At 30.0% G+C, this 16,368-nt stretch overlaps 1 protein-coding gene across 1 annotated transcript in view; it reads right to left on the bottom strand.

The window, feature by feature from the left end:
- Positions 1-16,368, bottom strand: part of LOC142328284 (uncharacterized) — a 34,393-nt gene that overhangs the window by 3,583 nt on the left and 14,442 nt on the right. Inside the window, exons 6-8 of the mRNA XM_075371988.1 lie at positions 13,320-13,407; positions 7,676-7,851; positions 4,214-4,564 (exon numbers count right to left, since the gene is read on the bottom strand). Of these exons, the coding sequence (XP_075228103.1) occupies positions 4,214-4,564; positions 7,676-7,851; positions 13,320-13,407 (615 nt within the window). The remainder of the gene's footprint in view (positions 1-4,213; positions 4,565-7,675; positions 7,852-13,319; positions 13,408-16,368) is intronic.

Here is a 16,368-nt window from a genome sequence, read left to right as displayed (position 1 = left end):
ATTATCTCGTGTATTATGTTTTATATACACTCTTATGTATGGCTGTGAATCCTGCAATCTTAACAAGAGGCATTATAGTAAAATCTAGGCTATGAAAATGTGGTATTTTCAACAAACAGAAAAAGAAAACGAGACACAACTGAATAAGAAACCAAGTTATGAAACAAAGTCTTTGTAAGTTGTGCAACTATAAAAATATTAGAAAAAACATAATTCTGATGATTTGTTCACAAAGGATAGACATGCAGAGATGATATAGATTGTGCTAAAAAGCAGGATAAGAAGGAAAGAAACCAACAGTTTCCAACCAATTGTTTGAGAAGAAAATGGGAAGAAGGAAGTGTTGAGGGATGATTAGGGGATAGATCATCACTTCCTGACAACCTTAGAAGGTGAACAAAACAGAAATAAAGTAAAATAAGTGGGATGAAAAAGAGTTATAACTTTGATACCAACTGGTAAAAGAGGAGCTGGTTAAGTAAGGTTATAAGCATGTGTATTTATCCTTGCATAAATATATTTTATGATCTTGGAGATCTATGTTACCAAAGTTAACAACAATGGATGCAGTTTCCTTGCATGCAGTTGTTATTTATTAGTGACAAATTATTATGCCAATATCTAGGTAAATATTCTTTTTTTTTGGCTAAGCAATATTATTGGTGGGTGACAGTGAGATCTTGACTTTTAAATTTCTTGCAACAGAAATCTATTCCCAAAAAGATAGCAAGGTTTTCACAGTGTGAAATAAATGAAAAAGTTTTTTTTTGTTAGTGTAAAGAAAATCATAACTATATGAACATAATAACTCTATATATTATCTTAATATAGATCTTATATTAATATATTTTGAGAGGATCTCAGGGTCTGGGATTTGAAAGTGACTGTGATAAAAAATGGAAAACAAATAAATAAATAGTCTTAGCAACCAAACAAAGTTTCCAAAACATTTCATAAATTGTCTTTTATTTATATAATCTTGACCCAAAATAGCAGAACAGCCACAAAAAAATATTAATACATAGAGTATATCAATTTCAGAAAATATTATGATAAATAACAATTAACAAGCATGATATACATAAAGATTTCACAACAGTATCAAGTAGAATTTACAACTGTCAAAAAATGATTATTTAATTTACACAGAAGACTGTTATGATTAGTCACACAATTTTCTTTTTAAGTACATAAAAATAACTATGGTAACAAGGTAAAAAAAGTAGAACACATCCAGCCGGTTTAGCCAACAAAAGTTTACACGCCAGATTTGTCCAAAAAAATAATTCATTGACTGATACGATATGTCAAGAAAAAATAAATTATTTATTGTCAAATTAGTAAATCAAACGCATTTATAATGAGACTAAGAGAATCATTCATTTACATTTCTCTAAAAACGAATCAGCTGATATAAATTACTTAAGATTAATAAAATCAATGATTTAATAAGCCTTGTTTTTCATCATGGTTATAACTCATAAACCTCTCCACACTATCATGATCTTTCATCAGTTTTTTCTGACCCAAGAGATGGACTGGGCAGAGCCAAAACTTGAACAATATAACAGTATGTAACACACATATATATATATATATATGTTGAAAATTTTAATAATTCATCAACATTTTGACCTCTGTGTTGATAAATTTCAATATTATATGAAGTATAAACCACCAAAACACAGTAATTAGATAAGTTGGAAATTAATACGGTATAAATTATTATTAATGGTAAGTTTAACTTATTACTGTGTTTTGGTGATTTATATTTCATATAATATTAAATATATATACATTTTTTTTAATTGAAATTAATCTTTTTAAGATTCATATTATTCCTCTGCACTGTTAAATTATATTTTTAATTCTATTAACATAAAGCACTTTTGTGGGATCGTGCATTTTCAGTCAGAAATATATTTAAATATTATACTATTAATAGAAAATCAATATTTAAAAAAAGAAAGAATGAACAATGTTCATAATAACAGCAAACTGGTATATTTTTATGGATAATTACGGTCATTTCCAAGAATCGATTTTCGTGTTATCCTCAGTTGGTATTTAATTTTATAATTATATTAAATAAATTGTTTTTATAATTTGTGAATTTTGAATATGTCAAAATTGTTACTATTTTATAAATTTTGAAATTTACTATTAACATATATTCAAATTTTGCTGCTCAGTACTGGAATTTTGACAACTTGACAAATTATAAAATGAGTTCTAATTTCTGTTTTTTGGTGGTTTATATTAATAGAATAGAATTTATTTTATATATAATAATATGTATAATATTTATAATCTAATTTAGATACACATACACACACACACACACACACACACACACATATATATATATATATATATATATATATATATATAGAATTAGTGTATAGTGCAGTCGACTCACACTATGAGCATGGTTACTCTGCAGCAAACATACACTTTCAAAATTCACAAATTGCAAAAACAATTTATTTAATGTAATTATAAAATTAAATACCAACTGAAGTTGTGGGATCCCATGAAAATTGATTGATGGAATTAATATGGTAGTTTTAACTTATCTGTGTACTATGTTTATATGTTTTAGGGCTATCTGAACTAAAAACAAAAAAAAAAAAAAACATGAAGAATATGTTATTAGAGGATATATGTACTAAAATCTGGTTAGTATCAAACATGTTAAAGAAATTTCTTACACCAATAATTGAAAAGATCTAATCTTTTAAAAATTTGAACCTAAACAAGCAGTTTAATAAGATAAAAAAGTACAAAAAAAAAAATAAATATATTGTAACAAGACTGGTATAGCGGGCCTGAGTAACAGATTCCTACCAATTATTATGAAAGTAACATAAAGTATAATAATTGCAAAATCCAGAAAAACACAAAAGAACCCTTTTTGTAAAGTAGTCTGTTTAACAATCGTCCTTTGTTATACTGCCTGCTAACACACAATGAACATCTGTTATACAATGAGAAGAAACAGTTTGGAATTCTTGGGAACAAAAGCCTTGGTTGACTGATTTACACTTCGACTTGGGTCCAGCCTGGCAGGTAAATAGACTAGCAGAATAATTAGCCCAATAAGACCAGCTAAGAGAAAGTTCTATTAGAACCAATCTGCAAGGCATTACAGTCCTACAAGAGCAGTTCTGTGAAAAATTCAGTGAGGAGAAGCTGCAAGTTGTGTGGAATCGTGTGAGTTCGACAGAGTTCTGTGAACCAGTCTAGCAAGACGTATGACGACGGTCCAGCGTGGAAAGTCACAGGTGTGAGTCTGCGAGATGAGTGTATTAGACGTCAGTCCAGCGAGGAGAGTATACAGTTTGATACGAGTAAGATGACGCCACGAGTAATTCCAGTAGACCAGAAATACTATTGGTGAATTACAGTAAAACTATAAGTGTATAAGTGAAAGAAATAATGCAGAAGACTTAATTCATAAACTGTTAGGGTAGATAGCAAAGGTAGTTGCATATTAGTCCATATTATATGGTAATTTGTTAATAAGATTAGTGGTTAGAAAGGGTTAAGACTAGCGATTTCTTTTTTAATGGGTCTGAATACTAGTTTTCTGTTTATATACCTGGAATTAATTGCAAATGATTATTTATTTTGAACACTTTCTTATGTGTAATCTATATTTATTATTTACTATTGACATTTACCACTATTTGAAGTGTAATATTATGATTGTTATTTTTTATTGATTACGTTATGTATTTTTCTCTGTTTTTTTGGTCATGCTTACTGTTTTAATTATGTTATGTTTTATGTAATGTAATTATTATTTACTATTTTTATCCTGACTATTATTGTGGTTGTAATTACTACATTAATATTTGTGTTCATTAATTGTTTTATTTTATTATTGTCACTTATTATTATTATCATTATTGTATTTATCACTATTGTTATTATTATTAATCTGCCTGGTTGTAATTTGAGCATTTTAAACCAATAAACTGTAATCATATAAACATTCTAAATTGTCAACAACCTCTCAATATCCTGATCGAGCCATGGAAAATGCAACAATATACTTAACTAATTATTTTTTTTTAAATCGATCCTTTCAGGAATCATATTCCTCTGTGCTACACAAATTATATTAATCCGATCAACCCAAAATTCTATACTTGGGTTGATCGGATTAATATAACTTAATTAAATATACATTTTGTATTGGTTTACTTACTTGTGATGGTACAGGAGGTAGTGGAGGCTTTTTAGTGAGTGTTCCAGTATAAGAGTCAGATCTAGGAGGTAATGGAGGAGAATCAGTAGATGACTGAACTATTGCTTTAGGAGGACGAGATGGAGGACTAGGTGAATCATTTCTAGGAGGTAAATCTAAAGGTGAACTGTCTGGACTTTGTTGTCTAGGTTTTGTGCAACATGAAAAAGTTGCTTTACTTTTAGCACTTGCACTACTTCCTCTTCTTTCAACTTGTTTCGATGACTGAACTGATTCTATTCCATTTAATGAACTATCATTTGTAACATTCCCACTGATGACATGACCGTTTAGTTTTGTTTCCTCATTTTCCTAAAACAATCAAATATGTAAATAAGAAATTGAACTGTTATTTTCTGTTAAATAAAAATTTAGTAGCAAACTGTAAACAGATTTTTGAATTAACTTATATTAATTCATAGTATAATAAACTAAAAAAACTACTCCATGATTTTTTATTCCTATAATTACCAATTTTCAAGGTTTATTGTGAGTTTAGGCAGACTTTTACATTTGGCCATTCCTCCTATTAACAATCAATTAGGGATGTCAGTGGCATATGATTTAAATAAATGATTCTTCAATCAACTACTAACCATAATTGATTTCATTAATTTTTCTGTTTGAGAGAACTGATAAATAAATATTTTTTGGTAGCTCATTCAGATTTACAAGAACTGTTTTTTAAATAATATCTATTTTGAAATAAAAATAATTAAAGACCATTTCACAAGTTTTTCTAAACATTTTTATTATTATTACTAACCTCTTTAGCCTAAAGAATGAAGAATGAATTCATAAACAATTTAACTTATTTCATGGCAGAAGGGTAGTCCATGTTGGAAGGGGGGGGGGGGTGCTATGCAATAATACCACTATAACAAAAGGAAGAATAAAATATTTATTTAAAAAAAATTATTTTTTGCCAATAGTTTGCAAGGATTAGATGCAAACTGTCTTACTAAAGCTTCAGTTAATTGCTCCTTGTTAGCAAAAAACCATTGTTGGTGAATGCTTAACATTAACCTATTTTCACCAATGGTGCTTCTTATCCATGTTTTAGTTCAATGAAGAGAGTTAAATAAAAGCTCGTTAGTACTTGTACAGGACTGTAAAGGCAATATCAGCACTGCCTTCCTAATAGTCAGGAAAACTATTCGCCCTTTTCTAAAACTTCAATTATGTCTGGTGCTTCCTGTACCTCTTTCCCATTTTGACCCACAATTCCCTTTCTCCTTCAATGCCTTCTAAACTGTAAAAAGTTGCCCAAGATGAAGTACTTTCACCCCATTCCTCCAATAAAACTCCTCCCATGTTACTCGGATGGAAATCTATCACTGAAAATACAGGCATTTTGTCTACATTAAATCTGACTGTTAAAGATGACAGGATGGTATCCAAGCAAGGAATTATTAGAGACCTTCTCCAAAATTTGGATGAACTTTTGACTGGATGATTGCTTCTATGCTTTTGTTGAACAGGAATGTGAGTGGCGGTATTGTATTAACAATATCAACGAAGTCATGCTTAAAAACACGGATACTTTTGTATCTAACTACCTAGTCTCCCACAATTTAGGAATGCTAGCAATAAGCTTGCATCATAAAACAAACTCACAAAAAAATATTATCTCTTTGATAGTTCCAACTCAGTCTTGAATTTCTGGGATAACGTCTAAGTCGTTCACAACAAGGTTAAGATTGTGGGAAGATCGATGGAAGAAGAAAGCTTTTTCTACTCTTGTTTCAAGGTCGCCTGTACACCTTCTTCTTTCTCAGAACATCTGTTAAAGTTAATCTGTTTCTGTTTCTGTTAAACAGAAACTGTTAAATATAGAAATAGTTTTACTGAAACATAAACTTTATCTATTCAATTGTATTTTTCACTAGATGTGACTTTTTCCAAAAATGGTTTGTTTGTTTTAATTACATCATAAAATTCACAACAGGAAAGTTCTGAATTAATTTTAACATTTAGCATTTATCTAACATTTAGGGAAATGGAGACCGGTAGCCTTGGTCAAAATCAATGTCAGCGCTTGCTCCAAGGTTGGCTGAGAGTTGCACGACCGTAAGAGAGTATTTAAAAACACGATGTCAAACATATAGATAAAAAATATATAGATAAAAATATATGTCAAACATATAGATAAAAACCTAGGACTGTGCAGACTAATCTCAGACGTATGGTAAGCCTAGCTATGAAGAGTGGGAAAACTGTTTGTAATGTTGCGTGACTTCCCAAGGGAACTATGGTATTTTGAAGGTGATAGAGTCCATGTATAATTGGAGTGTAAATAAAAGATTTTTCTGAACCAGTCTCGTTACTTTATTTACATACATATATATATATTTGTAATCTTCCAATTAAGGGAACACATTGGGTTTTTATATATATATATTTTGTAATATATTTTTTTTAAAAACATTTTGAAGTAATTTCTGAATGAATAAAGCAATTTCTCTTTGTAAATACAAATTTTTTCGGCAGCAACACAATAAAGGTGACCTCAACTTGGGTATTCTAACCTACAGCTATACTTGTTTTCGTGTATTAGGTAATTAAGTTTTTCATTTCCTGGTTTTGTAATTTTTTTAGAAAACAGTTTCAGTTATTATATTATAATATTCATAAAATAAAACCTGTCGCAGAAGATAAAATGCTGTTCTTTATCTGCATCTGAAAGGAGTTTAGGCTACTAAAAATAAACTGTACTGCAATTGTCTAAAAAATTACTAGTACATTTTTTCATTTAAAAAAAATGTTTTTAGCTTAGCCAAGATAGTTTCCTTTAGTTACTAAACTTTTGTTATATTATCATATTAATTTAAAGAATTCTTCAGTTTTAATTTTTTTGCCCATATTTTAAATAATGGCTTTCAAAATAAAAAGATTGCTGGCAATAATTCTGCAGTCACTTATACAATAATAAACCAGTCACTGATAAAAGTTGGTTGTGCATAGCTGAAAACATTAGAACCACTTCTACATTTAAAATCTGATTCATTCACCTTAAAGAGTAGTCATTTTTTATAAAGTTATGAATAGATTGGAAAATTTGAAATTCTTTAAGATAACTTATAAAAATATTTGTTATATTATAACAATTTAAAATATTATATTTAAATTAAAGAAAGAAAAAAATTTATATGATCTGAATTGAGATCAGAGTTATCAAGCAGAATCTTACAAGCAGATGGTTCCACAGAACCTGGAACGTCTTAAGAAATATAATTCTAAAAATTGAATGGCCTATTAATTAAGTTCTGTAAATCACCAAATTTAAACATGCAGGGAGCAGTTCACTGAATTTTGTTGACATTTTTGTGGATAATGTTATAAATGCCAGTTAAAAAAAAAAAAATCAGGATCAGATAAGCTAATCATATCATTAATCTGTATTAAAAAATAAAGAGGTCTTACGGGTATATCAGTAGGAGGTGGAGGAGGTGGTATAATAAATGAGTTGATCTGTTCCGATGTTAATTCCAGTGTTGAAGCAGTGCGAAGTGGAGGAGGCACTGTCATTGTAGCCAAAAAAGCATCTAAATCTAAACTAAGAACATCCTTTGCAGAATTTAATGGTAACTCTTCTTTACCTATTAACAAATACAGTAATTTTATACTTGTTTGATAATCAATGTTTACATTTCATAAAATAATACACATAATGTAATATGTAACAAGATCATACTTCTTACTGTAAAATGTTTGTAATACATCAATGATAGTCTTATATAAATATTTTCCTATCTAGTGTTATTAAATATCTAAACTATAATGATATCTTTAACTAGTCATTCAGCATTCTAGAATAGTAATGAAAATATGGAATGAATGAAGACTACCTTTAACAAGAGGATAATTTGAGGAAATAGTTATAACACTGACTTCAGTCTCCCATCACAGTTTGCATTCTAGCATCAGCTAAAAATAATGGCAGTGCTCTCATATTGAGATAGATACAAATTGAATATTACTTCCTAGGTAAAATATTAAGTTGTGTTTCAGCATAATACATATATGAAAATTATTGTATAGTAAAAGAATACACAATCCTTAACAACATGAAGAATTTTTTGAAGTAAGATTTTTGGTACTTAATCAGACGATTAATAATACATCAATGTTATAATTAAAATAAAAGATTATTTTTATTTTTTATAATTGAAAAATATACATAAATTCATTTTAAATGTAACAATACATATTATTTTATTTGATTTTTGAGCCACAAAATTTTCAATTATTGCTTATTTTAATTATTGCTTAAATAGTGTAATGAATTACCAGTCACAGATTAAAAACACCACAAAAGTTATCTTACTGTTATGTTCTCTGTGTTTTTAACTTACTACATTTAATTTTCGTAATAAAAATAAATTATGTACTTCATTGAAGTTTCTGAAGTAGTAGTGTACACTATACAAAATTTTTATTTATTTACCTGTATAGTAAATATATTTGTAAGCATGGTTGAAAAGTAACTTTAATTTTATGAAACATTAAAATAAATTTATAGCTTATTTAGGAGATTCTGGGTTGAAGTGAAAATCTTTACAGAGTGGTAATGTTATGTAGTTAATGGGTAATTTTTTTTATCAGTCATCTTTAATGTTGGTACATAATTTAATAATATGTACTGCAATAAAAAAACAATTACACACTAATAATATGTGATGTTGAATAGTAATAAAATTCTCAACATGAGTTCAGAACTATCCACTATTGTTTAAAGAATATATTTTAATTTAATACTGATCAAATAAATTTAAAGTGATTTATTAATAACATATGAGGCTAATTCAGAAATACCCAACTGTTAAATATTTAAAAATATTAAAAAAAGGGCACTAATTCCCTTTAAATAGACTCCTCTCAGGATTTCAGAAATCATTCAGCTTTGTAGATATTTTTAAAATTTTATGTATGGTCTGAAGTTTCCTCCCTTTAAACAGTATTCTGTTTTAGAAAAGCTTTTGAGTAACAGGCAGCAAAATCTTAGCTTTAGCAGACTTTTTATTTGGTGATAAAATGATTTCCCTTAAATGTCTGTATAAGAATTAAAGAACTAACAACTGCACATCATAATGAAGCTGCCACACACCATTTTCCCACAGTTGTAAATGTTTTTACTGACTTTTCGAAGAAAAGTACTGTATCTTTCGCTCAATGGGATTGAGAGGTAAAACTGAATTTTCTTTACGTTTTGAACTTTGAGGAATATGAAAATACGTTTCACTTAAAATGTAATTTTCTTATGTGAGTATATATATAGGCTTACTTGTAAAATTTGTGGCTTGAAAATCTCCAAAACAATTCAATCAATCTCATTTAAATTTAGAAAAAATTGTGAAATAGTGTATCTGAACTTGTGCATGTAAAATCTGATGAAGATTGGTTGAGTTGTTTCTGAATTAAGCTCAATTTAATGTTGAATACAGACAAAATATATCAATTCGAGATATTTTTTTGGTTGCATGATGATTTGGGAAAGGCAAGTGAAACTGAACTTTCTTTACATTTTGAGGTATGATGATTATGAAAGTACCAATCATGTATAAAGTTTTATGGCTTAAAAATCTCCAAAATTACTAAATAAATTTCACTGAAATTTAGATATGCTGTAATAAACTGTATATGAAGTTGTGCATTTGAGAATTTGATGAAGACTGGGTGAATTGTTCATAAATTATGCTCAACTGCTCAAAAAATGAGAAAATTTTGTAACTCAAAAATCTCCAAAACTGCAACATCAATGTCACTGAAATTTAGATATGCTGTAATAGTATACCTGGAGTTAAGCTCAATTTAAGGTTGACAAGAAACAGCAAAGTCAGCATAATTAATAAATAATACATGAAGCCAACATTTATGTTGACTTTTTCAACATAACCTCAATATGTTTCAATAAATAACTCCAATATATTTTAATAAAAATATAAAATACATTTTATATTAAATAAAAAAATATACCTCTTTTAGTTTTCTTATTTAATTTATGTTTAATGTATTTCAAGCGCAAAAGATTATTAAAATAAAAATAACGAAAAGACAGTCTCTTATGTAGAACAATGCAAGATTTTTTTTGATTGAATACCTCATGCAGAAAAGAGCCTTGATGTAAATAATTCTAACTTCACTTCAGAGTAATATCAAGAATCATCCCATCTTCTTTGAATATGGAAATCAAGATGACTTTCACTGAGAAAGTGAAAGTCTAAGATGTAGTGTCAATATCATAGCCATATATCTATAATTTACTTCATAACTTATACTAACTTAGTTTCTTGAGGAAATTTGAAAATGTCAACAAATAATTCCTTCTGATCTTATGAAAAAAGAAATGGAATGAATTTTTCTGCATTGCATTATGTGCTAATGTTTTCCATCAAAATCTCTCTAACGATGGCCTATAAATTTCCTTCTAATTCCATTAACTGCTAATTTTGATTGATTGTAGTCTGCTTTTTTGGTTGTTCTGTTACTAAAGATCTGGCAGAATGGAAATAACTTTAATGGATTCCCACAATTTTTGAAAACTTGTTTCATATAACTTTATCATAGTTTATCACGAGTCATTATTTCACTTTCTTCATCATTTACATAGTTTTTGTAGATGAATTTTCAAATTTTGAAATGTATATGAGCAATATTAAACTGATGTAATTGCTCAGCCATTATAAATGTGGTAGTCACAAAATGATGCGGACATAAAACTCGTTAAACAATGATTTACAACTACTGTCTAGCACCATAGAAAGTTATGGTCTAGTCAACTTCACACACTTCTTGCAAGTGTTGTAAAGTCTCCTCCAAGATTGTAAAGTTTCATGCAGGCCATATAATCAGTTCTCACTGTATTTGTAATGGCCGGATACTTTTCAGCATATCTCATTTGTAAAATGTAAATCATCAAATACACTTTTTTGTAAAGGTATTAATTTTACAATACTTGCCATTTGTGTAACACATGTTTGGATGACATCTGGAATTTCATTTTTTGAAGAGTATACAGATCTTCAAACCTATTGAGGCTGGAATTATTTTTAGGCTACAGCCACATGAGTGTCTTTCAAACCAATATGCAGCATGAAAACAAGCAACAAAATATAGACACGTTGCTGTAACATAGGCATGGTCAGATGCAGCTTGTTTTCCTGCTGGTGTAGGGCTTGTCTGTCACATTCTCAAGGTCCCCAGTTGGTGAATACAACCAGACCAATCTTTCAAGCTGGTTTTCAAGCTCAGTAACTGACCATACGTGCATGAAAACTCTTTGATGCAGACTACTGTTTCTGTTGTTGCTATATTCATGTTCTCTTCTTTAATTTTTGATATTTAAAATAATTATACTGTGGAATAGTACTTGGATAATCAGTTTTTCATTCTTGAAATTGAAAAATATATGTCCAATCTTTGTAATACAAGGCATAATGAATTCAAAAACTGTGAACTGAAAAAAGATGCTTGGAGGGCTGTAAATAAGAATGTTATTGGTGAAAAATGGGACCAGATGGATGAAAACAAGATCTAATGTTGGTAAGCAATAATACAAATTAAATTTTATTTTTAAGTTAAAAGTTATAACCGAAGGAATAAGAAGGTGATAGTTATAACCTAAAAGAGGACATTATACAAAACTTACTAGTAAACAATTTTAAAGAATTTGATACAAAATTATTACTTTTAGTAGTTCGTAGCTTGTAATGTGTACTCATACCAATAAACTTCCTATGCTGCAATGTTACAAGAATGATTTTGCCAGGACACTGAACATTCAGGAGAACAGAAGTAATTTTTAAAACTGTCTCTACTGTCAATTCCAATGTTTCCTCTTGTTCCAATTGCAGGAATACTTTCTAGTGGGCATGACTGGGTGTCTTCAAAACTGTAATCATCTTAGTGTCAAACGAATCTATAAACATACAGCATGCTTGAATAATGTTGTTGGCCATATCGACGATAATAACATCGACTGAAAGAAAGTGCCAGATCAATTTCAATGTTATAGTCAATGTTGTTAATATTCAGGTGTAGTAAGTGATATCAGTTTCTTAAAAGAATGTTTAGGAGTAGTGAGTATCTCGTAATTAATACCTCAGATGTTACAGGGAAAGAAGTACAATGTTACAAAAGAAGAGATAGAAGAGTATGAAGGGCAGGTTTTTGAAAAGAATTAAAAATGAAGTAAGAAAAAAAAATGATGTTAATTAAAAATGAAGGTCAAGAAAAACAAAGAAACCTTATGCACACCATAAGTAAATGACCTTTCTTCAAGTAGTTTATGAGCAAAGTAATTATAATTAACACATTAAACCTCTTACTTTAACTTATTTTAACTCTTACTCTACAATAAAATACCCCTGTCACAGCATCCTGAATAATTCCTAAGAGTTCCAAAACTGATTGTAAGGTTTTGTCTCATTTTATACAGAATGAGTCTCTAAAAAACTTCTTTCTTAAGCTTTTGGATGTACTTTAATCATTTGGAGGTTATTTAAATGTGTTTTTTTTATCAGGTATGAATGATGAAATGATGGATACTGAAGCAAGTGAAGCACCAGTAGTAAGAACCGAAGAAATAGCTATTGTGCTGAGCCATGTTCACACATCCCAAACAAGTGAAAGCCAAATCCTTTTGAAAGATAAATTCTCAATGTCCTGAAGGAAAATTTAGAACAACAGCTCACAAAAGTAATGCAGGATCCAGATGAAATGTTTCTGATGTTACATTGCCATATATCAAAAAGATAAAACCAAGTGACAGGCTTCAGTTTCAAATCCACTTCATGCAACTTATCCGGAAGTATAGCAATGTGAATTCTAATATGTACAAGAGTACTTTCATACCAACTCTATCCCCTGTTTACAAGCTGCATGAAAAAAAGAATTTACAGCAAAAAAAAAATGCTCATGTGGCCGTAGCCTTAAAGTGAATATTTCCATCTGTACTAGGAATTAATCTCAAAAGCCTGGAATAATTTCAGTTAAATCACTCCATCAGTGAGTCAGCTTTAATTAAAGTATGACAAATTACAAAAAACTTATAAAAAACTATACTTACTGAGCGGTTCTGAAGCTTCAGATGCAGAATCAGCGAATGGAGTTGGAGGTAGGCTTATTTCTGGAGGAAGTGCATAACCAACAGTTTCCTGTACACAGAAAGTATAGATAAATATTGGAAAATATCAAAGAATGGTAAATTTTTAAAAATGCATTTTGATTTATTAAATTATAGAGTATTTGGAGTTCTCCAGATAACTAGGACAGATTTCTTGATTCAGGGCTTGTAGGCAGCTATGTCCCTTGCTTGTTTAAGGAGTTTATCTTTAGCATGTTACAAATACAGCAAACAGGACAGGATGAGTTGTTGAATTCAATAAGAGAGTAGTGGTTGGGAGCAGAATTGAAGAACTATTAATGTTAAAATAAAACTGTTACAATCAGGCTTAAAAAATACAAATTTTCTGCACAGTAGTAAAACATAGTAACACTTATAGTAAAACATAATGAAAGATTATTGGAATGAAAGCTGACACAAATCTTAAAATCAGTAATTACACTTTTTCCAACAATGAAAATGTTTTGGGCTCAAAAATAGCTTATTCCAATGTATTTCTATCTGCTGAATCCAAAAATCACCATAAAAATGACCAATTAGCTCTTGGTTTGGAGATACAATGACATGTTATTTTTTACCAAATCTACATTTTTAGTTTGGAGGTAATTTTGTTTTTGGAGTTATCACACCTGTTAAATGACAAAACACAATGTTCTCCAGATGTGCCTGTGAGTTTAATATTGTTTGTGTTGTAATTAGTGCAGAATTTCTGGTTTTTGGGTGATTTTGAACTGAAAAATTTGTTAAATCAAAATGCCACAAAATGTGTAAATTCAGTTAATAATTTTAGTTAAATTTGTGGTGAAATAACATTTTCGTCACAGAAACACATTCCGACACCTTTTATAATACTGCCTGTCAGCATTATTTTGAAGGTATGAAGGTAGGGGACCAGGATAAGTCATGGGCTCCACATATATGTTCCAACTCTTGTTCAGCCTTATTTAGATCGTTAAGCATTTTATTTAACTTTGTTACACTTTCTGCTAGCCCGCCACCACCATCTTGTCATCAGCAAATCGTATACATTCTATTCTTCTACCACCTATTGCCACCCCTCTATTACCTTTCAAACCATTGTTGATTTCTTCTAGATAAATATTGAATAGTGAAAGTGACATGCAGCATCCTTGTTGCACTCCTCTTCCTATTTTTGTCTTTTACGTTATCTCACTTCCTTTTCTTAGTTTTATTTTCTGGTTTATATACAATTCCTTCATAAGACTCCTTTCCAATCAATTCCTTCCTTTTTAAAAATTATCATTAATTTATCCCATCTTACTCTATCAAAAGCTTTCTCAAGGTCTACAAACACAACATATACTCTTCTTCTCTTTTATATATATCTTTCACCAATAATTCAAAGCAGTCCTATGGCATCCCTAGTTGCAACTCCCATTCTAAAGCCATATTGTTCTTCTGTAATATTTTCATCAAATTTATTGTACAACCTCCTGCTCAAAATTCTTAGTAAGACTTTTGCTGCATGTGAAATAGTCCAGTATTTTCACACTTTCTAGCAGTGAATTTCTTTGGTAATGGCACCATTATTGTATCCAGAAAGCCTTTAGGCCATCTCTTCTCATCACATATTTTATTGCACAGATCCAATAATAGAATTTCTCCAATCTCCCCAAGAGCTTTAAACAACTCAATCAGCAATTCATCACATCCTCTAGAATTTCCATTAACCATTGCTTTCATGGCATACTTACTTCACATTTTAATATATCATAACCTTTATGATCTTCATGAATTTTGATATCTTCTTCTATTCCTAGATCTACCATTCAGTACGTATAAATCCATGATGTACTCTTCCCTATCTTTTTCATTTCATTCATCTCAGTTACTATGTCCTTGTTTTTTGACTCGATCTGATACACTGTACAACTTTTTCCATTTTTCTTGAATACCATTTCTGCAGCTTCTTTTCAGATTAGATAGTACCTCCCTTCTTTTTCTATTGCAGTACACTTTTCCTGTAACCACTCTTTTCTTGCCACCGCAGGTTTTCTTCTTCATTATGAAGCTTTCTATAGTTCCTTCCTCTGACCGAACATTTTTCCATTTTCTCCTTTCATTCATTTTCTGTATCACTTCTTCACTGACCCACTTCCTCTGTATTCTTTCTCTGTTCTTAATTTCTATCGTTTATAGCTGCTTATACTGTTTTTCATGTTTAACCAATGATCATTCACACTATCTTGTTCCTCTTGTTCTCATCTTTTCCAGTATGCTATTTTTCATCTCTTTGTTTCTTAGTTTTCCAAATCATAGGAACTTCATTTCTGACCAACCCTTATTTTCTTGAGCTTCAAGTTGATTTCTGCTACCACTAAGTTGTGACCAGAGTTTATATCTGCACCTGGGCAAGCTTTTGCATTTTTATACAGTTCTTATATCTTTTTGTATGTGCATGTAATCAGTTTGATACTTCTCCCCATCCATCTCAACACACATGTATATCTCTTTCTTTTATGATTTGCAAACATTGTGTTTCCCACTACCATATCATTTTCCATACAGAACTCAACTAATCTCTCTCCTCTTTTGTTTCTATTACCTAAACCATATTTTTCTATTAGCTTGCCTTCTTGTCCTTCACCACCACAGCATTCCAGTCTCCCATCATCAATACACATGCCTTTTTCCTTTCAGTCTCTAGTATATTTTCCAGCATTCCATAATACTTCTCAACTGATTCTTCAGAACATTGTGGTGTTGGCATATATTCTTGAATTATTACAAGATCTTTATCTCTACCTTCTATCCTTATCATCATCAGGCGAGCATCAACATATTCAACCTTAAGTACTTTTCCTACTAGTTTCTTTTTTAATAATACACCAACTCCATTCCTACCACCACTTCTTTTACCACCTGATTAGTACAAGTGGAAGTCCCCACTCGACATCTCTCCATTTCATCCCCATGTCACTTATCTCATTCCAAGTACGTTAAATTTATTTCTAATCATTTCCCATTTTGT

This window comes from Lycorma delicatula, chromosome 7 (assembly GCF_047948215.1).
Source record: "Lycorma delicatula isolate Av1 chromosome 7, ASM4794821v1, whole genome shotgun sequence".
In the NCBI taxonomy this organism is placed as follows: Eukaryota; Metazoa; Arthropoda; class Insecta; order Hemiptera; family Fulgoridae; genus Lycorma; species Lycorma delicatula.
The sequence above is the reverse complement of the archived record's forward strand: the minus strand, read 5'-3'. Positions and strand labels throughout refer to the sequence as shown.